Here is a 25,787-nt window from a genome sequence, read left to right on the forward strand (position 1 = left end):
ATCTATTTACATATTTTCCTCCTGAAGCTGTTAAGCATAAACCTATCTCATTACTTTCTCAAAAAGAAAAAAAATTCCCTGTGATAAAAACCTAGAATAATACAATTAGAAATACAATAACAGAGAATTTACTAAAATCCACAAAACTTTACCACATAGGAATAAATTTGCTTAGAATATGACTTCTTTCTCTTTAAAACAACACTAGAAATCCCTCATACCAGTTTTTAATTGGTACAAACTTTCTGGAAAACAATTTAGCAGTATTTGTCAAGAATCTAAAAAAGTTCATACTCCTTGACCCAATACTTCTACTTCCAGAAATCAGTGTAAAGAGATGTAAAGATTTATATATATAAAAAGGCTCAAAGCAGGTACTGTCTAAATCAATAATAGTGGGAAAATTATGGAACATTCATTTAGATTATATATTTTTGAATAACTACAATTATGGGAAACCACCAGCAATATACTAAAAATGAATTAAAGTTAATATTGCTAAAAAATTATTTACTTAAAATTGTTACTGTGGTTCTTTTGAGCAGTGGTATTACTAATACTTTAGGAAATTGTATTTTTTCTAAATTGTATATACTAAGTACATCTTATTTTTATAAAGAAAAGTAAAAGATATTAATTATTGGAAGAAAATTCAAATTCCCTGTATCACCATTCAATCTGGAGAATTTGCAGGATTAGTAAATTCAGAAGGATAATAACTCACAGGTTGATTTAGCAACAGAGTTTATGATGGTCTAACTTTACGGATATATACAAAATCTTCCCACAAATGAAACTTATTGTAAACAATTATAGATGTTTTTAAAAACAAAGGTAATATAACTATTTGATAAACCTGGCAGATCTTTGCTGAAAAGGTACTAATAGACTAGTCAACAGTCATGAGAGGGGCATAGATTAAAATTATAGACAGCTTAAACTAACTGAATAGTACACATACAAAAACAGCTAATTAAATTAACCTTATTTATGAGGTTAGAATTTTGAATATAGGTGTCTAGTATCATCATCGATAACAATGAAGGAAAAACTTAAAACATAATTGAAGCTCAGAGAGGTACAATGTTGTTTTAAATTTTTGTCCTCGTTGTCAAAAGTGCTAGTTGAAGAAGCTGATGAGAATGATACTGCACTGTAGTTTGAGGATGGTTGATCTGTCCAGTTGTTGCCTGCCAAAGATTCTCTTCTTGACCAAATCTAGATAGGCTCACTGAGCTCTTTTTCAACTAGGCCCTGTCTTTGGGATTTCAGCAAGAATCCCACTCAGTTTAACCAGAATCCTCCCAATCTTGGTATATGATCACCTTTCATGACTGCTGGGTTCCTCATCCTCTATCATCCTCCAGGTGTTGTTAAACTGGTTTAGCCAGAATCCCCCTACCGATGTTTCCTCTTAGTAATTTTCTACCACTGCTCACCAAACTGTTCCTTGGCTATAAATTCTCACTTTTCTTTGTTGTATTTGGGTTGAGCCCAATCTCACTCCCCTACTCACTTTGTAGTAGTTACCTATACCTATATATCACTAGAGTGCCCCTGAATAAAGTCTATCTTGCCATTTTAACAAGTGTCATGAATAATTTTTTAAAAGGGATCATCCCTCAGCTTACAAAGACAATAGACAAACATGCATACTGTTCAAATATTTCCAGTTTTTTATTACTATAATTATTGCATAATCTATAGGATAACTTTATAAATAAAACCTCTTAAAAGAGATTACAACAAAAACCCTGTATTTATAAAAGTTCTCTGCTATCAAAAGTTATTTGTAAGTTACTTGTTTTAATCTTTGAATCTATTTTCTCACAGAAACAATGTCAACAATGATAGGGTCCCAGGCTTACCCTCCAAAATACTAATAGTTGCAAAGTGTTAAGTTCACATGAAAACAAATGTATAAAGAGAATGGCTACTGCTACTAGGTGCAGCATTAGTGAGCTCTACTAAATATCAGCTTTATTATTCACCAAGAAAACTGGGAAAGATAACTGATTTGAGCCTCCGTTTTCTAGTCTACTGAATGTAGAGAATACCTGATTTAAAGTACTTAAACATTTAAGTCATTTAAGCATTAAGTTGGTTAAGATATACAAAAGAGTTAAAACAGTGCCTAGAATACATAGTGAGTTTTTTTAAAAAGATGGCAATTATTAATAGCTTTATTATACTAATACTGTATATTATGAAGAGAAATACTAAGTAGTAGCTAAAATTCTAGCAGGTAGCTACACAAAGTTTTTTTCTACATAACCACAAAGAATTAGAAGAGAGGATGATAGTTTTAAAGAAAATGTAAGACTTACAGCCTTAACAACCTCATTCTAAAAATTTACCATGAGCTGAAACTTATATACAAGCAAAAAAGACATACGCAGGAGATTTATTATAGTATCATTATAAGCATACAAATCCAGATTTCACTCTTTTGCAGGTAAATGTTTATTAAAACACAGTTGTGTCCATTCAGCCATTCATTTAAGTATTGTCTACAGCTGCTTTCATGCTCCAGTGGCAGGGATGAGTAGTTCTAACAGCGACTTTAAAGTCCACAAGGCCTAAAATATTTACTGGCCCTTTGCAGAAATAGTTTCACTTAAGCTAACCTGCAATAATAACAATACACAGAGTGCTATTAACATTTTCTCAAATGACACAAATATTCTAATTTTATTTCTGTTTTCACTTTAAAGAAAATTATTTTAAATGTGGTATTTTGACTAGCTCTGTTGCCAATGCTTGGTTTAAACCTAGCATATATATGGCACTCTAAAAATGATATTTTGTCTATATGCCAGCACAGTCAGGTATCTTTAAAAGCCCAATATCCATTGTCGTTTTCATGTCATTTGGAAATTTCTACCAAGAAATAACAATGAAGAGTAATCTTCTGAAAATACTGTAAATGTTTTAAAATCTCCCAAACAAAAGGTGTTAAGAAATGTGATTCAAGCACTGAAATACATTTTCTTACTATTATTGTTAAGATGTTGTTTCTCTTACAAAAAAAAAAAAAATGCTACCAAATAAGCTATAAAATAACATCAAACTCTATCTAAGGTACATTATTTTTTCACATTTTAAACATTCCTATTTATGTTTATAATGAGAAAAAATAACATACCTTAGGATTTAAGAAAGACAGTATTACCATAATTGGGCATTCCAATTTCAAAGAAAATTGAAAATATCCAGTGATTTTATAGAATAAATAAGTTTTTCCTGTAAAATTTCTCTTACTCTCAAGGAGAATCAGTTCTTTTAGAATAAAAAGTTATGTACTCAACTAGTACTCTCAAATTATCTGATTCAATTACCTACAGGGCTTTAAAAATACACATAGATCCCTGAACCTTAATCCAGATCGCTTACATAAAACTATCCAAAAAGAGGGGAACCTAGGATTCTACATTTTTTTAAAGATTTTATTTATTTATTTCATTTATTTATAGAGAGCGCACAACCAGGGGGACGGGCTGAGGGAGAGAGAGAGAGAGAGAATATCCCAAGCAGATTATGCAAAGTGTTAAGCCCAACAAGGGCTCAATTCCACAACCCTGAGATCATGACCTGAGTCAAAATCAAGAGCTGGATGTAATGAAGAGTTGGACGTTTCACCGACTGAGCCACCCAGATGCCCCAGGATTCTACATTTTTAAAAAGTATTCCAAGTGAAACTTATTACCAAGAATGTCTAAGCAAATGTAAATAAATAATGAGGACCTTAATACTAAAAATATTTTGATTTACAGTAACCAGTTAACAGCTAGATTGCTATTTCTTTACAATTGTTAGTATAATTCCAAAATACCTCTGATGAAAGACTAGAATAATTTATATAAAAATAAATTCGACTACCAATACCAATATTATACTTAATAGTGAGGTAAATAAATTTTATGAAAACATTTCGAGAGATGTACATTGAAGTTATAGCAACTAAAGGATTTTTCACAAATTTTGAAGTTTTTTTTTTATTGTGCAAACATTAAGTGGATGAACCTCTATGAGGGCTGGAGGAATGTATCATGTTCTTCAAATTTTAATAAGATTGCTACATTTTGGTAAGAGGTCACTGTAGTGCACAGTAGCTCACTATTGAAAAGGAAAAAAAAATTGCCTACAAAATACAGAAATCATTCTGCTTTGTGTACTTTGTTGTCAGTGTAGAAAAAGTGGCTTGAAAGCAAAATATACCCAGTGTAAGCAATATACTGGATGTTACTTAAAAAAAAAAAAAAAAGGATTAATTACATATCATACCAAAAGTTTTCTTAAATCTTTGATAAAGAAAAATAAAATTTTAAAAATGTTAATTATCAACTTACCAAAGGAAAGTGAATAAATTAAATAACAAAGAACATGTAAATCAATTAAAAACTATCTAAATTAACCAGCCCTGAAATGGGGGGGGGGGTATATATAATTACCCTATCTCTCTAATATTTCTAGTACTCAGAGTCAATGAGTTATGCAATAGCAAGTTCCTGGCAGGCAGGCAGTCTAAGACTAAATGTGTTTTTTAACTATCTTCCAAAGAAAATGTTCTCATGATTTTTATTTTTCAAATTTAGTTCTCTTCAGTTATTACAAATGCAAGGCTATAAATTAACATAACATAGTAACCTAGAAAAGTCAAGCTGCATAGTGACCCTATGAAGCCCTCAGGGAAAGCCTTGAAGTTTTCTATTAATTTTTCTTATAGAAGCTGCTTCTGAGCCTTTTAAATTTCACGTATATTAGAAAATAAAGGTAGAAAACATTAACTATGACATAATGAAGTAATCTACCATATATTGTACCTAAGAATTTATTAGAAATAACAACAAAGAACCAGATTATCTTGTTTTTAAGTATCTTAATCCTTTCATTTAAAAAACTCACATTTCTTTTCCTCAATCTAAAAATTTACTTGTGTTGGTATTTTCCTTTATGGAAGTGTTAAAATAATAAATTAGTTTATTAGTGACTTTAAAGCTATTAGAGGTCCCTGTGTAAATGCTTAAATCAGAATAGTGACCTCATTCAGAAGTTACAAAAGTGACAAAGTGAAAGAAGACAAAATAAACCCTTTCTAACAACATACTAAAGAAGAAAATTAAAGAGTGATGGAGATATTTGTATTCCATTTTCAATGCTGAAACTGTATTACATTTAAACCTCATTCAAAATGTTTTTCAACATGGCTACCACTTGTCTGGAGTAGAAGTGGAAACTACTCAAAAGGAACTAAGATAATTTGAAAACATATTTTTACAAAGGTTAATAAGTCCCAGCAAATAAAAGATTCTTTTCACTAAGGAGAAAAAATTTTTTAGGCGTTGTGTGTTAATATACTTGTTTAGTAGAATATTTCCCTTTTAGTTTTTTTTTTTTTTTTGAAAAAAAAGGTAAAAAGGGAACTAAAACATTAATAGCACTGTTAGATGCAAACACCCATTTGATCTCAGATTTTTATGGTGTTTTCTTGGTTTAATGAGTTCAGGATCATAAACATATTTTAGATCTAAAAATGTATCACTCTGGTTAATAATTCAAACTAGCAATACCAAGTTAACACAAAAAAATACAATAAAACTGCTAATATTAATGGGATCAGAACTTGGTAATGGAGAAGAGAATGTCATCCTGAAAAATATCTAATAGATCATAACGATTATACGTTAGCACAAGTTCTACAAAATGTTTGTTAGTTCAGGATTGTCTATATATAAACTCTATCGTAACTGCCACACAATAGCATGCTATTTTTATTTTATATAACAGCTAAAAGTAAAGTACCTATTACATTAAGCTTGAATTAAAAAAAAATAGCAATTTAAAATAACACAGCTCTAAGGGCCAGATAAATCTAGGGAACTTGGAATACTCTTTAAAAGAGCTAAACGCTGTAGTTCCCATATATATATAAGAAGAATATCACCAGTTTCTTGCTTTTCCCACAGAATAAAAACTACAAATTGGGGGTTTTAGTATTTGCTAACGTATTTTAAAACATCCTTTTTACATTTACCAATTTTAAATAAATTTAAATGATTCTAATATCAAGAAAAATAAGTGAGAAAAAAAGTGGATTGAGTAACCCTGCCTTCCAGGCCTCTATCATACTATTATAACTACCGCTTATATATAAGTTTTATTTGGCTACAGAATGCACTGATAATTTTATTTATAAATATCAATAGAAATTTGAAGCATTTCTTCACTAAAGGAAGCAGAAGTACTTGATTTAAATAAACATTCCTGTTTTTCAGATGCAAGACTTACCCGTCTTCGACAAAAGGGGAGGCCTTGGGCAATGATGCTAATGCTAAAGATCTTCATCACAGTTTGATGAGGCAGAGGCTCTTTTGCACTTTTAAGATCAACAGGAACCAAGCCATGGTTTAAAGTAGCTTTTCCTGGTTTTGACATTTTAAAACTCCTCTAGGTTGATGAATGCTTTCTACATGTAATACAAGCACATTACTAAAAACTCTAAGCACAAATTAAAATATAATTTTCTAATTAAAAAACAAAAAAAAGGTCGAGAACCCAAGGCCTGCTGCTTTGTCTTTCAACCTTCTCCTACCAAATGTCCTGACCTGTCTGAGGCTTGGTGAAGTGCAAACTATCCTAGAATAGCCAGGAATTATAAACTACTGAAGTGAAAGCTGCTGCTCCTGCCAGTCAAACAGCTGGTGAACCTCCCATACAAAGTCAGTAATGTGAATACAACCAAAGCAGGGCAATGCTGTAGGTCCCTTTTAAACTTCTCTAACTACTAACTCAGGTATTCCCTAGAAAGTGAAAGTAAAGTTTTCTTTACAAAAATCCAAAAAAATAAACATGGTATTTTCTCTTAAATATCTTGAGTCTTCCTTACCCAAATATCAGAATTAATATTTTAGGAATGTTTTGAAATGTGCTTCAAATTTAAGGACAATATTCATTCATACTCAAAAAATATAAACACACATCTGTTCTTAGATATATTCAGAATGAGCATTATGTTTTCAAGTGTTTGTCTTAAGCATGCTCTTTTCCTTTTCCATACATACCATTCTTTACCTCGTACTAAGACATTAAATCGACTCTCTCTCCAAAGCTATTAATATGCACTTCACATTAATCTTATCAGTAGACATTTTAGTTGTTTGCAAATGTCAATTCAATCTTTAATTCTCAAAAACTCAGTGATTCCACTTCAAAGTATAAGTCATGTGATTAAAGATACATTATTTTTTTAAAACCCAAGCATTTATAAATGCAGCCTGTGATGGGTATTAATTATAGTAAAATAATAACTATTCATCACAAATCGTTAGTGCCGAATTCCTCCAACATATCATGGTCAGAAATATCTTCCTAAAACACAGAGAGAATATAGTGCACAATCCACTCCTCAAGAACTTTCAATGGGTCCCCAACTCCTAGGATAAAATATGGAGATGAAGGCTTTCCTCAAAATGGCCCTAATCTTTTCAGCATTACCTCAAATATTTCCCTAAATTAAGCTCTTATATCAATGTTAATTAATACGACACTTCATATTCAAACCCATGAACTACACTATTATGAAGATGATAAGAAAAAAAGCTCAGTTTAAGTATAGGGAGTAGTCTTGATATATGGTAAGTAATGGATATGAACTGTCTGTTCACAATCCTTGGTTAGTTTGTTCTCTCCTTCCATTCTATTGTCCCCTTCCAAATGCCAGTCATCTGACTTATTTCTTCTTCCAATTGCTTTTACTGATCTCTGTAAGGGAACTTAGAATGTGATATGGAGAGAAAGGAGAATGTCAGAAATGAGTAATTTTTTTTTAAAACTTTGGAGAGATGTCCTATTAAATGTAAAGTGGGCTAACTGGGAAGCCAGGCCATACTCCCAGTTCCACCAAGATGCTTATTATTATTATTATTTTTTATTAAGGTACATTTTCCTTTTACACCATAATCTAAAATGTAGTTAAAAATGCAAAATCATTGGGGCGAAGGCGGCTCAGTTGGTTAAGCATTTGACTCTTGATCTCAGCTCAGGTCTTGATCTCAGCTCAGGGTCATGAGTTCAAGACCCATGAGCTCAAGCCACTTAAAAAAAAAAAAAAAAGCAGAATCAATACCAGGGATGACATTTTTAACTATACAAAAGTAAACAACCAAATTTCTCCAAAGAAAATATACAAATGATCAATAAGTACATGTAAAGATGATCAATATCACTAATCATTGTGTAACTTCAAATCAAAACCAGAAATGAACCACCACCGATGCACACCCATTAGGATGGCTATTATATAAAAACAATCAATCAATCATGCACAAATACCACAGACAATAATAAGTGTTAGCAAGGATGTGGAGAAATTGAAATACTTGTGTATCGCTGGTTGGGAACATAAAATATAGGTAGCTCATTGTGGGAAAATAGTATGGAGGTTCCTCAAAAAATTAAGTGATCCAGCAATTCCACTTTGGGGTATACACTCCCCAAAAAAGAACTGAAAGAAGGGACTCAAACAGATATTTATACATCCATGTTCATAGCAACATATCCACAACAGCCAAGAGATGGAAGCAACCCAAGTAACCACTGACAGATGAATGGGCAAACAAAATGTGGTACATACATACAATAGAATATTATTCAGTCTTAAAAACGAAGGAAATTCTGACACATGCTACAATATGGATGAACCCTGAAGACATAATGGATAAATGAAATAAGTCTGTCAAAAAGGAAATATGTAAATAAAAAAAAAAGGAAATATGTTGTACAATCCCACTTACATGAGGTACTAGCATAGCTAAATTCATGGAGACAGAAAGTATAATGATGGTTGCCAGCAGCAAGTCAGAGAAAGGACTGGAAAGTTAGTGTTTAATGGATGATGTAAGAGTCTCAGTTAGAAAAATATGAAAATGTTCTAGAGATGGATAGTGGTAATGGTTGCACAACACTGTGAATGTATTTAAAGCCACTGAATTACACACTTAAACACTGTTAAAATGATAAATTTCATGCTATGGATATTTAACCACAATAAAAAAAAATCACTTTAATAAAAAAAGTAAACAATTTAGAACCATAAACACCAAAATACAAAACAAACACACACACAACAGAGATATAGGGATAGAAAGAGTATGCTGGAAATCTTTAATTTGATATGAAAAGGGAAAAAAAAAGTGAGACTATTATCTAAGATCACAATGTATACAGCCCCACTAGAGGGGTGGGGGGAGATGAACATCTGTAGCATCATTCTAGTCTCAGCATCTCTTCTGATGCTCCCTTTATTTCTTAACACTTTTTTTCAGTATAATATATTCTCAAATCATATGCTATATTTACTCTTTATTAGAAAAATCCCTTCGCTGCAGTTCCATGGAATGCCCCCTCTCCAAATAACTATTAGTATCTTTGTTAATATTATATATAGTTTTCTGTAGACTGATACTCTTTATTCTCAAAAAAATTCTGTGATATCTTTGAAATCAATTATTAAATCTTTTTTTTAAAGATTTTATTTATTTATTTATTCATAGAGACGCAGAGAGAGAGAGAGAGAAAGAGAGAATGGGGCAGAGACACAGGCAGAAGGAGAAGCAGGTTCCATGCAGGGAGCCCGACGTGGGACTCGATCCAGGGTCTCCAGGATCACACCCTGGGCCGCAGGTGGCGCTAAACTGCTGCGCCACTGGGGCTGCCCCAGTTATTAAATCTTCAAAATTCCTTCTCTGAACCACAAAGATGTAACTTAAACTATGTTACAGAAAAATTAAAAGAACACACTACATTCCACAAGTTTAACATATTCATTCTGCACAGAAAATAAATGAAACAGATCAACTCCAAACTTAACTTTCACTTAATCCAGAAATAGAGGTAACATACTGAAACTTATAATTTCTCACTTTTTTTAAACCCTTAAGGAATTTTAGAGTTACATGTATTTACATGCAGATAGTTTAAAGACAAGGAAGACAGGAAACTCTTTAATCAACTTGGAGTCTGATCCTAAAGAGGAAAAAAGATTTGGAACTAAAAAATATTTGGACTGAGAAAATTAAAACTAAAATGAACAGTGTTCTTTCTCCTGCTTATAAGAGAGCAAAAAATATTATGGAAGTAGAATTAGTTTTTCACTTTCAAGAAACTATTTGTGATGATAATAAGAATAAAAACTAGGGCTATTTGTATATTAAATATGTTTTACATTAGATAACCAAGTTTTGGTGAACACATAGTAACACTCTAATCCAACTCATTTTTTTAATCAGTAAATAGCTGCCCTCAACTGGATAGTACAGAGCACTGCAACTTTAGCAAACCAAATACTAAATCTGATTACGTGTCTACAATGTATTTCTGTAAAAGAGAGACATTCCTAGCGATTGAGTACTAATTTTCAAAAGTATATACTACCAAGTTTCATCATTTTGGAGGATTCAAGTTAACACTACTTCTAAAGCAATATTCTCACACAGCAGGAAAACACAGAAAATACCAAAACTTCAAATACACAAGAAAAACCCAGTCAATGAGGGAAATCATAGACAAAGCATAGAAGAATCCTAATTGTTAACTTTCAATGTACCTAGTTACATTTGCTCAAAAAAATAAATAGAGTCTTAGTCTCAATCATATTTTTAAAAACATTTAAGGTACTCTTAATTATTAACCTCCTCTCTCAAGCTGCAACTCTGCAAAACAGACAAACTCTTTTTAAAATGATACCAACAAATACTAATGAAGTGTAATATAATAGGTAGGAGCATCAATGCTGGATCCAAACTGCCTTAGTCCAAAGCCTACTACTTATTTGTAGTATGACTTTAAATTAATGCCTCTATGCCTCAACTTCATCTATACAAAACCTCCTCACAGGGTTTTTATAGGTATTAAATTAGTTAATGTAAGTGAAGCACATATAATAATGCTTCACATCTAGTAAGTGTTCAATACTGTTAACTGTCATTACTACCACTATTATTGCTACATTAGATACTACTACTACTACTACTACTACTACTACTACTACTACTGTTGCTGCTACAATAGGACCAAAATCCACATAGAGTTTTGTAATATATATCAATTTTAAAAGTTGCGGGGAAAGCAAGCAGAGATTCTAAAATCCATCTGTAATATTCAACTTCAAAGTAGAATATTTTAAAACATCATCTATATGTTTTATAAAGGTTTCCGTAATTGTCAAAATTTTTACCTAAAAATTAATCTGCAATATCTTAACTGTGGTGTCTTTTAAAATTTCAGATGTCACTAATTATTCATCCAACAAGTCAACATTAGTGAACTTGTGATAAAGAGAAGATCTCTCTGTAAGGTATTTTGCCCACTTACCATTTTCTGATTTTCTTCTAAAAATGTGTACTGGTCAAAGAGGATTTTAGATAAAAGCTCATGCACCAAATATCCCTAATATGGGTATTTCTAAAATGTATTATAGTCCCATACATTCTAATTCTCTTATGATGACAAAAAGATTTACAACTGTTTATTCTGGATTTCTACCTTTTCTTTCATTCTTTATTATACAGAAGGCTAGGATTTAACTGCTCCTGACTAAAGGCCATAGCATATAAGTAGCATAAAGATTTCCATTTTCATAAACTATTCTTGATTCAGCTGAAACTCACTTAGAAGGTAAGTTTACCTACAAGTAATAATGGTTGTATATCAAGATTCTTCAAAGCCCCATACCAAACACTTCTGACAGGGAGAATATCAGCCTGTCATTTTAAACCCAGTATTATTCACTACCATGAATTTAACCAACAAGTGACTTGGCTTATTCTTTGGTAGAAACAGAAAAAATTCCAGATGCTTAAAATTATACCACTACTAAGGTGAAATAAATCAGAATCAATATCCCTTTGAGATAAGAATATGGTATTATCAAGTATACTCATTTATTTAGGATACAGAGTGAGACAGATTATCTTCTTTATCTCACTCATTCTTTTCCATCTTTCCTAACACCTTAGATACCAGAGTGTTAAAGATCTTCCTAGTCCAAGCAATCCCTATACAAAGATAGAGCAATTTAAACAGAGGAAAACAATGATAAATCAAGCGATTAAGTTTCTTTGTTTAATGATAAATGGTCAAGTTTATAATAGTAAAAAACTGCAAAAAAATTTAAAAATTCCAAACAAGATTGTTACTTCAATTGTAGAAACAAAAATGCCATCAGATTTAGTAAGGAAAAAAAAAAGATAAATATATGGTATTGCTTTAAAATTTTTATTATTCACAAAAGGCATAGGTGAAATGAATAGAGACATTTTATAAAAATTAAAAACATTCGAAGTGATTCCTTAAAAAATTCTAAAAGACATTTATTTATTTATTTATTTATTTATTTATTTATTTATTTGAGAGGGAGAGGGGGTTGGGGCACAAGGAGAGGGAGAAAGAATCTTAAGCAGGGTCCATGGTGGGCTATTCTTACAACCGTGAGATCATGACCTGAGCCAAAATCAAGAGTTGGCCACTTAACCAACTGAGACACCCTGACACTCCTATAAAAGACATTTAAATATTTAGTGTTCTCTAAAAAAGATTACAACTTCTAATTATAATGTATTTGAGGTATTATATTCATCTATACATTTAATAAGTTATAACCTATTATTGTATAGTAAGTAGTCCCTTCCTTATCCACCATTTCAGTTAACCACAGTCAACTGTGGAAGCAGATGATCCTCTTCCTGACCTATCGCCAAAAGGTCAATAGTACCTAAAACTCCATCACAATGCCTACATCATTCACCTCACTTCATCTCATCATATAGACATTTTTAATCATCTCACATCATCACAAGAAGGGTGAGTACAGTACAGTAAGATTCTTTCAGAGAGAAACCATATCCACATAACTCTGATTACAGTATACTGTTATAATTGTTCTATTATTAGTTATTATTGGTAATCTCTTACTGTGCCTAATTTATAAACTTTATCGTATATAGAGGACAAAACTCTATATATATTTATAGAGTTCAGTACTATCCAGGGTTTCAGGCATCCACTGGGGGACTCCTGGAACATATGTCTCCTTCATGGAAAAAGGGAGATTGCTCTATTTTCTGGGCACCGAGGAAGCTCCTGCTAATTTTCTTTATCTGGGCACCGAGGGAGCCCCTGAGTACTTAAGAGAAATTAGCTTGGGTTCCGAAATAGCACAAACAGTTTATACAAATGTTATAAAAAATGTGATCTGGTGATCTGTCATTTGCAAAATAAAAGCATTATGTATAAATAATCATTGTATATACTTTTACATTGTCAAAGTAAAAATGCTACAATAGCAGGTTAAAGTGCTGTAACTGCTTTGATATACATACCCAAGGTCTGACAGCTGGACACTTAGGTTGTTTCTGAATTCTGCTGGAATTTTCTAGTTATTTCTGAATAATTGGTTAAAAATAAAGTTATAAAAAGTAAGATATAGAAAAACCAACCAAACAAGTCCTTCAAAATGATCACTACACTACCCTATGGTACACCAGAAATTTCATGATCCAAAAACCCAACTATTTAACTTATTTACAACTAAATTTTTCTTGACTAAATGTTGCCTCAGTCAACTCTCAAGCAAATTACCTTAAGTTCATACTCCAGGTAAATTTATCAGCATATGAAAAATACTGGGTGAATTTTAAGTTCTAGTTTCAGCTTCACCACTATTTCAGATTTCTAGAACAAGGAGGCTAGACTAGATGACTGAGAATGAAGTCCCTTGCAGCTTTAAAAGGATATTCCAGTTCCAATAGTACCAAGTATAGAGCCTTCTTGCAATAGGGTTAGACTGTCAGTTTGGTGAGCCTTTCTTTATTATAGTTTGGTGAATAGTAGTTAAAGTTTTAAAAATGTATCTAAAAAAAATTCACTGCTTCAAATCATTTGTGTACACCTTCTAAATATAGACATTTATCCATTTGTTGTGAATATATGTTAGTGTTGTATAATAAAATATTTTCATTGGAAAAAAGTTTCAGGCATAAATTATTTTTTAAAATATGATTCAAGAGGAAATTCAAGAAAAATAATCTTGAAGTTTTCTGATTCCATATTATACCATAATAATTTGTGTATATTTTTCTTTCCTACTTACCATAGTGGCCTAAACAGTGACATCAGAATATATATGATTTTTTTAAAGGAATGAAGTTTGGATTCTACTCCCATATTTGTGTCTTAAAACTTTTATTGTGTTAAAATGATACTTCTCCTCATTCTTTTATTAAACATTTAAAAAAAATATTTGAGATAAAACAAAAAATCCAACTATTGAATTTTTAAAGTATTTCAGAAATGCTCAGTATGAAGTCCTTAATGACTTTAACATACCTTGCCTCATGATTAAGTTTAACTCTTACAGTCTATGTTGAGTTAACCCCAGCTGTTAAACTGGTCTTACACAGCTGCTCACCAAGAATTTAGTTGATGATTACTATAGTTATACCTTTAAGTCAACTATGACAAAAATGACCCAGTCATTACAGGTATTTCAGTCATGCAAAAGCCTCATGTGATGACAGAGTAAGGATTTAAAACAACTTAATTTTCCACAATCCTCAAAAATTAAAATTAGGTGTAAGAAAGAAGACAAATTCCCTCAATATCAGTTTTTTAAGGTCCATCATTTAAGTTACTTTTATGAACAAGCTTAAGCATTAAAGGTTCATTAACCTCTCAGTTAAGGTCAATGTTACTCATCAATCATTTATTTCTCCTATAAAAATTCTGGGGGCACCTGGGTGGCTCAGTGGTTGAGTGTCTGCCTTTGGCTCAGGTTGTGATCCCAGGGTCCTGGGATCAAGTCCTGCATTAGGCTCCCTGCAAGGACCCTGCTTCTCCCTCTGCTTATGTCTCTGTGTGTGTCTCTCATGAATAAATTAAATCTTTTAAAAAATCCTGAAGAGTTTATGGGCTAGGAAGTCATAAACAGGGACATAATACTAAAATGTCTTTTAATAATAATGATAATAACGTGGCATGCAGGTGGTTTTTCAATGCAGCTTTAAAAAAATTAAACTAAGCTACAATGCAGGAATTTCACCAAAGTGATGGTTTAACACATTATAGGAACTTATCCAGTGAAAACTAAAAAGCTGAACCTATGGAAAAATAAGGTATTTGACAATGTTGACAATTTAAAAAGTAAAATGAGGGAGGGAAGATAATTATGTTTACTACACTGTTGAGTTTTGACACAGTTATAAATAAAAAACCATTACTTAAGTGAAATGAACATAGTTCCACAAACTTCATTTATATAGTTCTCAGTAACATGCTATATGAGAGTGTGTGATTTATCAATATTCGCTGAATACCAATAAATCTCGGTATTTAGCGATTGATAAATTATTCATTGATACTCATTTATCAATACTCACTTCAGCATCAAATTTAAGAACAGAATTACTCATTAAGCATAGAAAATACTGGGCAGCTCGGGTGGCTCAGCGGTTCAGCGCCGCCTTCAGACCAAGGCATGAACCCGGAGAACCGGGATCGAGTCCCACATCGGGCTCCCTGCATGGAACCTGCTTCTCCCTCTGCCTGTGTCTCTGCCTCTCTCTCTCTCTCTCTCTCTCTCTCTCTCTGTCTCTGTCTCTAATAAATAAATTAAAAAAAAAAAAGCATAGAAAATACTTTTAGAAGTAAACTACAGAAAAGAGATTTCATTCTTGTATGGGCTGACAAATGATACCCCTGGGCTTTTACACTGTTAAAATTCACACTCAACAAAATATACTAGTAAATATCAACATTAATTTTATGGCTGAAATTTAAATGAAGCAGATAGTTCTAGTTTTCATCCTTCCCAGTAAACAAGAAACTAACTTGTTATTAAGGAAGATTAAAATACAACTCAATCTCTGTAATTCTTGATAATGCCTGAAATGGAAAGATCTCAGTATGAAAGCAGGAAGTTCCAGGATGCTAGGAGATGGACTCTCAGACACAAAGAGGAGAAATAAAGAAAGTGTGCAGCTCTAAGACTTAGGAAAAATGATGTATTACTTCAGACTGGCATAGTAATGTGGAGGAGGATTAAACATTGACAGGGTTCCTAGTAGATCATGCTTTATTTTACCTAAATATCATGAAAAGACTGGGAGGTATCATTATCCTATATTTTATAGACAAGGAAACTGAGGTTCCAAAGGGTTTAAAAAACTACTCAAGGCAACAGGGCTGTGAGGCAGTGGAGTTGAGATTTTTACCCTCGGGTGTCTAATTCCTAAACTCATGCTTTGTACTAGAATATATATTCTATTCTATAGAATGTTAAGCCTAACTTGTGTTACTTTCTAATTTAGTTGTTTGGAGATTTACTTTTTATTATACATGTTTCAGGTACGTAAGTTTGCCAGATAACTGAATTCTAGATAATAGAAATACAGTATTCTGTAAGACACATATATTATATATGGAATTGGTTTTAATGAGCCTGAATTTTATAAAGTCCAAATAAAAAAAGAAACAGTTATAAGAGCAAAGATATTATGACCTCCTGTGTTTTCCAAAAATGGTCATAGCAATATCCCCCATCTTATATGCTCTTCTTATAATGTACTCTGATACTCCTTTCAATGGCAATGGAGTCTGTTTCAAACAAGAAAGAAACTGTAAGTTACATTATGTGACTTCCTAGGATAGGTCATACAAAAGATTCAACTATCACCTTACTGAAATACTCCTATGGTAGCCCTGTTTTAAGTAGTCTAATTGCCTTGAGGTCACTATGCTGTGAAGAACCTCAAACTAGCCCAGGTAAAAAGACCATATATGCAGATATATCTTAAGACTATATGAAGAGAAAAAGATTCTTTGCCAGCACCCAGCTATTCTAAAGCCCTGGTATTTCAGCTCTAGCCACCATCTGACTGAAAGCCTGAATTAGCAATGCCTGAGTGAGTCCCTCCCAAATTCATAACAATGATAAATAATACATTGATATGTATTACATACATACAATATAATACATACATACATACAATAACAATGATAAATAATAAAATAGTTATCTGTTATAATCTATAAAGTTTTGGAGTGACTGGTTAGGTGGCAACAGATAACTGAAACATCTTACAAGACAAGGAGCTCCAAGAACACTGGTTTACTTTTGTGATAGGATAAATGGTCATTCTAAGTGGAGTGTTAACTTCAAACCTCAACAAGAATGGAAAAGATAACAGGAGATCCAAGATGAAAATCTGGGTATCTGGGGGTGGCAAAAGTTTTGGTGACAAATTTTCATCTTGATAATACCTATTTGAAATGAGGTGTTAAACAAGTCTCTGGCTGTTTTAATAATAAACTTGACAAACTGTTACATATTACACTAATGTGAATTTATATCCAAACTAGTTTGATATGTGACAGAGGAAAGCTCCACTTATATTTGAATTTCCTACAATCATACTTGTCTTTATTCTAAGCAAACTCAAATGACTAGAGGAGCAGACAGGGCAAAGGAAGGTTACAGATCAGGTTTAAGACCTGGAAAGCCTGTTTAAAAGGCACAAATGATTATTGTTTTGTAAGCACATGAGACAAGACAGATACTACACATTTGCAAAAGAAAAAAGTCAATATTTTTACATGAACTCTCCAGATTTTTAAATATTTTTAAAATTTTAAAAATTTAAATGTGTTAAAAAATACTGTATTAGATACCAGTTTGCAATCTCTGCTCTGTTATGCGGTAAAGCAGCATAAAAATTAAATATAAGATTACTGATATCTAAATGATATACAATGACTCTTAAAATTTTAATGTTCTTTCCTATACCAGTTAACACAGTGAAAGAATAAAAAAGCAAACCTGAAAACTAAAACTGTAAGTGATAAACATTACAGATGTACCTCACCATATTTAAAATTTTCACTCATTAGACCCTAAGACAGATGGCAGCATATTGGTAAAGTACAAACAATTCATTCTTAAAAACTAAATTTATAATATAGACCTATAAAACCAACATCTGCAGTTAAGCAAATGAATAACTCTTGGCACTTACTTCCCAAATTCCCAAGTACTTTCTTCATACTTCATTCCTCATTTGCATCTGATTTCAATAACCACAAATTTCCACTTAAGACCAACCAAAAACAGAAAATTTAAGCATTTTCTCTTTGAAAGTAAAGCAGCCTCCAATCACAATAGTTATTTCTAAAGCAGGGAAGTTACTTTCAATAAGAGCATTAGCTAAGACCAAATGAACAGAACAAAATAAATCCTTTTATGAAAAAAATACAAGAAAAAATCTTATATATTACTTTTAGCCCTGGTGATCTATGAAAATAATTATCATTCTTCTACTTACATTTTACATAATTTGAAGTTAAAGTTTACATGCAAGATGCTACCCTGACAACGATTCTTACTACTAGAAGGAATCAAGTTAGCATTCCGTATCAGATACAGCTAGTAGCAATATCAACATTTCATAAGATGTGTTCTCTAAAATGCGTCCTAAATAGAGATAATTGCAGCCTGATTCTTCTTCCATTCAAAACGACTACTTTCGGGACACCTGGGTGGCTCAGCAGTTGAGCCTCTGCCTTCCGCTCAGGGTGTGATCCCGGAGTCCCTGGATCATCCCGCATCTGGCTCCCTGCATGAAGCCTGCTTCTCCCTCCTTAAGCCTCTCTCTCTATGTCTCTAATGAATAAATAAATAAAATCTTAAAAAAAAAAACAAACAAACGACTGCTTTCATTATAATCTCTTAACTATGAGAAATTTAGGTATTGCTGTAGTATTAAGCATTAATTCTAGGATTTCTACAGAAGCACTAAAGAGGATCTTCCCTTGTATTTATTCTAGTTCCAGCTATTCAGTTCAAGAGCACCCACGTAATCATTATAGAACTAGCATTTCCATCTCTTCCGAACATTTTCACGTGAGGACTCAAGGTCCCAATGCTACTAAGATTACTTTAGGCTCTCTTTCAAACTTCTTCTAGGTATAACATTAACAACCAGTTAGAAGGGGGAAAAAACCCTGTCAGAATGCAAAAGTCCTTCATGGTTAGCAGTGGCAGAATTTACAATATCAAACAGCTGGACTCTACGCTAAAAGTCACAGTAATTTAGGCAAAAATCAATGGAACGGTTTCAACCTAAGAGAGCAGGTAGCTTTAGAACTAAAAATATTTTGCAGAGCGTATTATATAGCCTGGTATAGTTAGTTAAGCTAGTTTTAATATAATCTTTTAACATGAAAATAATAAACCTTATAAAATATAACTAATACTAAGGACTTGCTATATGTCACTTTTCCAAGTACTGTACAGATATTATCTCACTGAATATTCTCAATAATACTATATTATTGATGATACTAATACCATCCTTAAAATCAAGAGGTCAAATTGACCTGAAGTAACAGAGCTAACATTTGAAAACTTCAGAAATCACAGTCTCTATTTACTGCTATTAATAAGCATTTGCATTTGTTATAGATACACTATTAAGGGCATAGTCTACTCGATCACTCATGAAGCCCCCAAGTGAGAAATTCCTTTTATATAATTTTAAGAAAAGGGGTTATGTGTGTGTGTGCACATGTGACTGACATGTTTTCTGAGAGAGGACTCAGCATATCTTCCTCTTAATTTTATCACAAGGAAACAGAGAGGTAAAGTAATAGCCAATGTTTTGCAAACTTTACATTAGAATCATGTTAGTTTATTAAAAATGCACATCCCAACCCTAGTGATTTGGTTAAGTAGCTCTGAAATGTAACCCAGCAACTTGCATTGTTAATAACTCCAGATGCTTCTGACACATCTAGTCTAGGGTCACACTTTGAAGAATACTGGTATAGGCCCTTATGAGTGGGCAACCTGTATCCTCTTAACAGCGTATTCCCTCTCATCATAATTCATTCCTTATCTTTTCTCTTGGCTTTGTTTTCATAGTCTCTGCCAGTACTTTCTTTTGGTGTAATCATAATTGCTAAACTGAACCAAATTTTAACTAGTAAGACAATGTTTTCTTCCAGATACCTGTTAAAAACACAATAACGTCTTCATCAATAGTATCTAATATTTCTCCTTCTTAAGGAAGAAGCAGTTCAGGTATCTCTCACCATAACCAGATTCTGATTTCTTTCTTACTTGTTTTACACTCTTGACCAGATAACATTCGCCAAGCAGATTATGTTATGAAGAACTAATTTTATCACCTAAACAAAAAGATCAGAATTCAAGCTTAGTATTTAATCACTTGAACTCACGTCAATCTGTCAAAATACAGCAATAACGTTTTCAGAAAACTAGACTGATACAAAAAACAGCCATCACAAAGAAAATACAATTTTATCACAGTTAAAAAATACTATTTATATAGCAATGATTTTAAACTGAAAAGGTCATCAATATTTGATAGGACTACCTCCTCAGTAAAAGAACTAAAGATCACAGTTCTATCACTTCATTAGAGTACTAATTTGAGGTAATGATTTAAGGTATTAAAATTTGCAAATCTAAGGAGGAGAGACTCAAAAGATAAGGTTCTTTTAAGTATTTAAATGTATTATTGCCCCATCTGTCACATGATCCTCTTACATGCTCTCTACTAAATGTAAACAATGTGTTTCCCAACTTCAACCTAATCTTTCTTCACACACAAAAAAGTAAAAAAAAAAAAGTAGTTAAAGAGAAAATGTCCTTAATTTTCCCCCTGAAACAGAATATAAAAATTAATAATGACAAGTACTCTCTAAAGTGTATCTAGGGGAGAAATAAAAATTTAACCAAGGCTATGCTTAAGATGTTGAACTTCTTTATAAGGTATCAAAGATCAATTATGTCAATTATATTTGAATAAAAAAAGACAAAAAAAGATCAGTAGTAGTCTATAAGTTAAATGTAGCTCAAAACCATTTTTTTCAAGGCCTGCACAATGTTTTTTCTTTTTTTCACTGAATATTAGTACTTTTTGGGGAAAACACACATGGGCACACATGCACGCACATACATACACCCTGCAGTTTATAAGACCCTAAGCAATCTTACTGGCTCAATTTTGACTTTCTTCACACTCATTCACCCTATCTACTTGGACCCTGTAGATCATATTTTTCATTTCCTCACTCTAAGCAACTAAAAGAAATTGAGGAAGAACAATCATCTGTTCAAATATTCATTTAGTTTAGGATGCTGAGGTGGTTACACCAGGCAAAATTACCTTCAATGCTCACACAAGAGGAAATTTGGACAAGACAGCTTAGAGGAAACATTCTTTTCTCACATATATGCTGAGGAAGCCCAAAGCAGTTAACAATGACAAGACTTTTTGTTTTTACTGTATTCATGTGCAGATACTTGAGAAATTTCTTAAAAACATCCTTATATTCTCAAAGCAGAGTAAGTTTGTGCACAGGTTCACTCTTTCTTCACTTTTTGTTGTTATTGTTATTTTAAAATAGCAAAATGAAGATAAGTATATCTTATACTTGTTGCTGGTTTAAAAAAGAAAAAGACAACTCACATATCAATGCACATAACCACTCCAAATATTAGTTCCAAATTCTGAGCAAGAAACAGTGTACCAGAAAACAAATTAGAAGAGAGACAAGCAATTACTAAATATATTTAAACACATTAGAAGAGTTATCAATAAGGTACTATATGGCCCTCTAGTGTTCAATGAAGAAACAGATGAATTCTTAATTCTTTCATGACATTTAATAGTAAAAAATACTTTCTCTTATTTACTAAATATGCTAAACATACTTATATATGACTTCTATAAAAACCTAAATAAGTTGTATCTCTTGTGACTTGACTTCTCTGTGCCTTCTTTTGAACTACTCTACTATTCACATTTACAGTACTCACTGAAAGAATTCTGGAGTGCTTTTAAATGTTTACCCATAAAAAAATTCCAACACCAATTAAAAACAAAACAAAATAAAAACCCCAGCATTTCTCAATAAACCTACTCAGTATTGAATTTAAGGTAATTTCCAAAGAAGAAACAAAAATAGTGTCATGACTACAAATTAGGTATTTAAAACACACCTAATTTATATTCTCTAACCATATTTTCTTTTCCCTATGTTCTACGTCTATAAGTCATCCAACTTGGCTTTTCTCTTTATCATAATTTATAGAGTCATTACAGCAACCATACAAGGAAGTAATGTAAAAACTGTGTTGCCTAAAGGAGAAGTCAAAGATAGGTATGACATTTTAAGATAGGAGTCAAAGTCAAAAGCAGACTTTTAAGCAGAAAAGAATCTTGTTAATAAGGTTTTTAAGATTGTGATCACTGGTGAAAAGGCTTTCTTTTTTTTTTTTTTTTTGTGAAAAGGCTTTCAAATTGATACTAATGTCTAAATTAAATTTGGTCAAACGCTAATTTCAAATAATAAACCCACGTTTATTATAGATTTTTAAAATATTTTTTAAATGTATTATTTTCTTATATATTGGAGTTTGGGGGAGGTAAAGAGGGGAACAGATGACTGGTGTATGAGCAAAATCTAAATTAAACTCCATGCTCTGTCACTCACTTCATATAACATTAAGCAAATAATATTTCCAATTTAAAACTTTATAAACTAGGGATCCCTGGGTGGCGCAGCGGTTTGGCGCCTGCCTTTGGCCCAGGGCGCGATCCTGGAGACCCGGGATCGAATCCCATGTCGGGCTCCTGGTGCATGGAGCCTGCTTCTCCCTCTGCCTGTGTCTCTGCGCCTCTCTCTCTCTCTCTCTGTGACTATCATAAATAAATAAAAATTAAAAAAAAAATAAAAAAATAAAAAATAAAACTTTACAAACTATAGGAAGATATTGTGAAGTTCCTGTACTTGGCATCAAGATCAATCCTCTAGCTGTCAAGGAAAGGGAAGTTGACTATGGCATGGAAACTCTGTATAACCCTTTAAAGAATCAATCAGCTATCATAAACCAGTAAGAAACCAAATACAGGGATGCCTGGGTTGCTCAGTGGTTGAGCCTTTGCCTTTGGATCAGGGTGTGATTGGTAGTCCCAGGATCCAGTCCCATACCAGGCTCCCTGCAGGGGTAGCCTGTGTGTGTCTCTCATGAATAAATACATAAGATCTTTTTTTTTTTTTTAAAGAAACAATATAAACAAAGAAATCTAAATAAATTTGCTCAATATAAACCCATATAAATACCTATAATATATTCAAGTAGTCATCTAGTTTAGCTCTATGCTTATTTCTAAAAATTCTGCCACTATTAATGAGCACTGGGTGTTATATACAACTGATAAATAACTAAATTTCTACCTCTGAAACTATTACTACACTATATGTGAACCAACCTGAATTTAAATAAAATTTTGAAAGAAAAAAATTCTGCCACTATTCAAAGTTATGACTCCTTATTTTTATTTCTTTATGGCCTCCCACAACACTACTTCCTACCTATCCCTTAGGCCTCAACCTTACCTTCATTTCCTCACTGACGATATCATTGATTTAATTATCTAGATGTATATACATATGCACTGAGAACTACACAGCTGGGAGGGACAATGAAAATACTAGAAGACAGTCTTAATATAAAATAATCTTGGTAAGGAGGAACCTCATAAAGGAGCATGGAAATTAGTGATGCGGCAGTGGAAATAATGAATTAGAAAATCTAAAAGGGACAAATTTAAAGTTTTATACTTAGGTTCAAAACCCTGTAAATGTTCACATTAAGTGGAACAGGATTAAATCAGACAGTGTTTGTAAAAACAAAACATATTTTGTTTTCTGAAAGTTCCATTTAAATTTTTAAAGCATTCTCTATACACAAAATACAAGGTCCTATAAGATACAAGAGACTCTTAGACTCTTAGAGAATCAGGTCTATCGACAATCTAAATACATATAAATTTTAGGAAAAAAAGCTGACTATAATTACCACAACATAAGTTAAAAACAAAGAACTAATGGAGATACAGATTTGCTCAAAGTTCTGTGAAATATTCTTAAAGCAGTTGAGCTTTAAAATGGATCTTAAAGAGGACTGAAATTTGTAAGAGACTATAGAGTGGAAAAACATTTAAAAGATAAGGAAAAAGTTTCAGCAAAGATACCAAAGTAACCTAAATTTCTCTACATTCAGAAATATCAAATAAATCTCTGTTGCTGAGTAGAAAGGGTAGAAACAAGATGAAGGAAATAAGAAAGCTTTTTAATTCTATATATATTATACATACAATAATTATCTTTAAAAGAATAAAAGAAGGGCTCTCATCAAACTAGGAATTGAGGGAAAATTCCCCAAGTTGACAAACATCTACAAAAACCATACAGCTAATACCATGCTTACTGGTAGGATATTTTCCCACTAAGATCAGGAACAAGGCAAGGTTGTTCTTTGTCACTACTACTTTCCAACATCGTACTGGAAGTCCTCATTAATGCAGTTAAGACAAGAAAAGGAGATAAAGGGTATGCAGATCAGGAAGAAAAAAATAAAACTGCCTTTAATCATATATGACATGAACGTCTATGTTGAAAGAAAGAATCAAGCAAGAAACTCTTGGAACTAATAAGCAACTACAGCAAGCATGCAGGGTACAAAGTTAACATACAAAAGTCAATCACTTTCCTATATATCAACAATGAACAAGCAAATTTGAAAATAAAAATACATTACCTTTTACATTAGAACCCCTCATTAATGAAAGATTTCTAAATGAAATATGTACAAGACCTGTATGAGGGAAACTACAAAATTCTAATAAAAGATATCAAAGAATAGTTAACTACATAAAGAGACAGTCTATGTTCTTTCATAGGAACACTTAATACTGTCAAGATGTCAGTGCTTCCCAACCTTATCTGTAGATTCAATACAATCCCAGTCAAAATCCCAGCAAGTTATTTTTTTTTAAATTTTTATTTATTTATGATAGTCACAGAGAGAGAGAGAGAGAGAGGGGGGCAGAGGCACAGGCAGAGGGAGAAGCAGGCTCCATGCACCGGGAGCCCGACATGGGATTCGATCCCGGGTCTCCAGGATCGCACCCTGAGCTAAAGGCAGGCGCTAAACCACTGCGCCACCCAGGGATCCCCCCAGCAAGTTATTTTATGGATATTGACAAGTTGATTCTAAAAATTGTATGGAGAGGCAAAAGACCCAGAATGGCCAATTCAATATTGAAGGAGAAGAATAAAATAAGAAGACTGATACCACCCAATTCAAGAACTTACTAAAAAGCTATGTAATCAAGACAGTATGGTAGTGATAAGAGAACACACAGATCAAAGGAACAAAATATCCTCACTTTCCTTTCCAAACTTGCTTACTTGATAATGCACAAGCATTGCTCCATGATAAGCAAGTCTTGAAATTTGCAGTAACAAGTTTATCCGCATTTAGGTTTACCTCTTTTCATGTTGGAAAGAATCTCTCACTGATCACAAAGACAAAGATGCTTGTCTTGACTGGAAAAAAAGAAACCCTATCAGTAAATGATTAAGAAAAAATATATAAAGAGCAACACTGGATAAACCCATGCCTTGATTATGGGCATGTCACCTAACATGGAGATAATAAGGACAATATAAATGATCATAAATGTTTGCATAGCTTTTTAAAATCTGTGCAGTATTTCACGTTTATCACCTCATTTAAACTTCCATACAACACTTTGCAGTAAAGGTAGCTACTCTATTCCTGTTTTTTTTTTAATAAATTTTTATTTATTTATGATAGTCACACACAGAGAGAGAGAGAGGCAGAGACACAGGCAGAGGGAGAA

At 32.5% G+C, this 25,787-nt stretch overlaps 1 protein-coding gene across 4 annotated transcripts in view; it reads right to left on the minus strand.

The window, feature by feature from the left end:
• FBXW7 (F-box and WD repeat domain containing 7) overlaps window positions 1–25,787 on the minus strand; it is a 233,766-nt gene that overhangs the window by 55,178 nt on the left and 152,801 nt on the right. The window contains exon 1 of one of the 4 annotated variants that reach the window (XM_072773641.1): window positions 6,289–6,708. The exons of 2 other annotated variants lie outside the window; for them this stretch is intronic. In XM_072773641.1, coding sequence (XP_072629742.1) covers window positions 6,289–6,435 — 147 coding nt within the window. In that variant the 5' untranslated portion in view covers window positions 6,436–6,708. Of the gene's footprint in view, window positions 1–6,288; window positions 6,709–7,953; window positions 8,094–25,787 lie in introns of those variants that run through there. One more of the 4 variants, XM_072773643.1, reaches the window with a different exon arrangement.

This window comes from Canis lupus, chromosome 13 (genome assembly GCF_048164855.1).
Source record: "Canis lupus baileyi chromosome 13, mCanLup2.hap1, whole genome shotgun sequence".
NCBI lineage: Eukaryota > Metazoa > Chordata > Mammalia > Carnivora > Canidae > Canis > Canis lupus.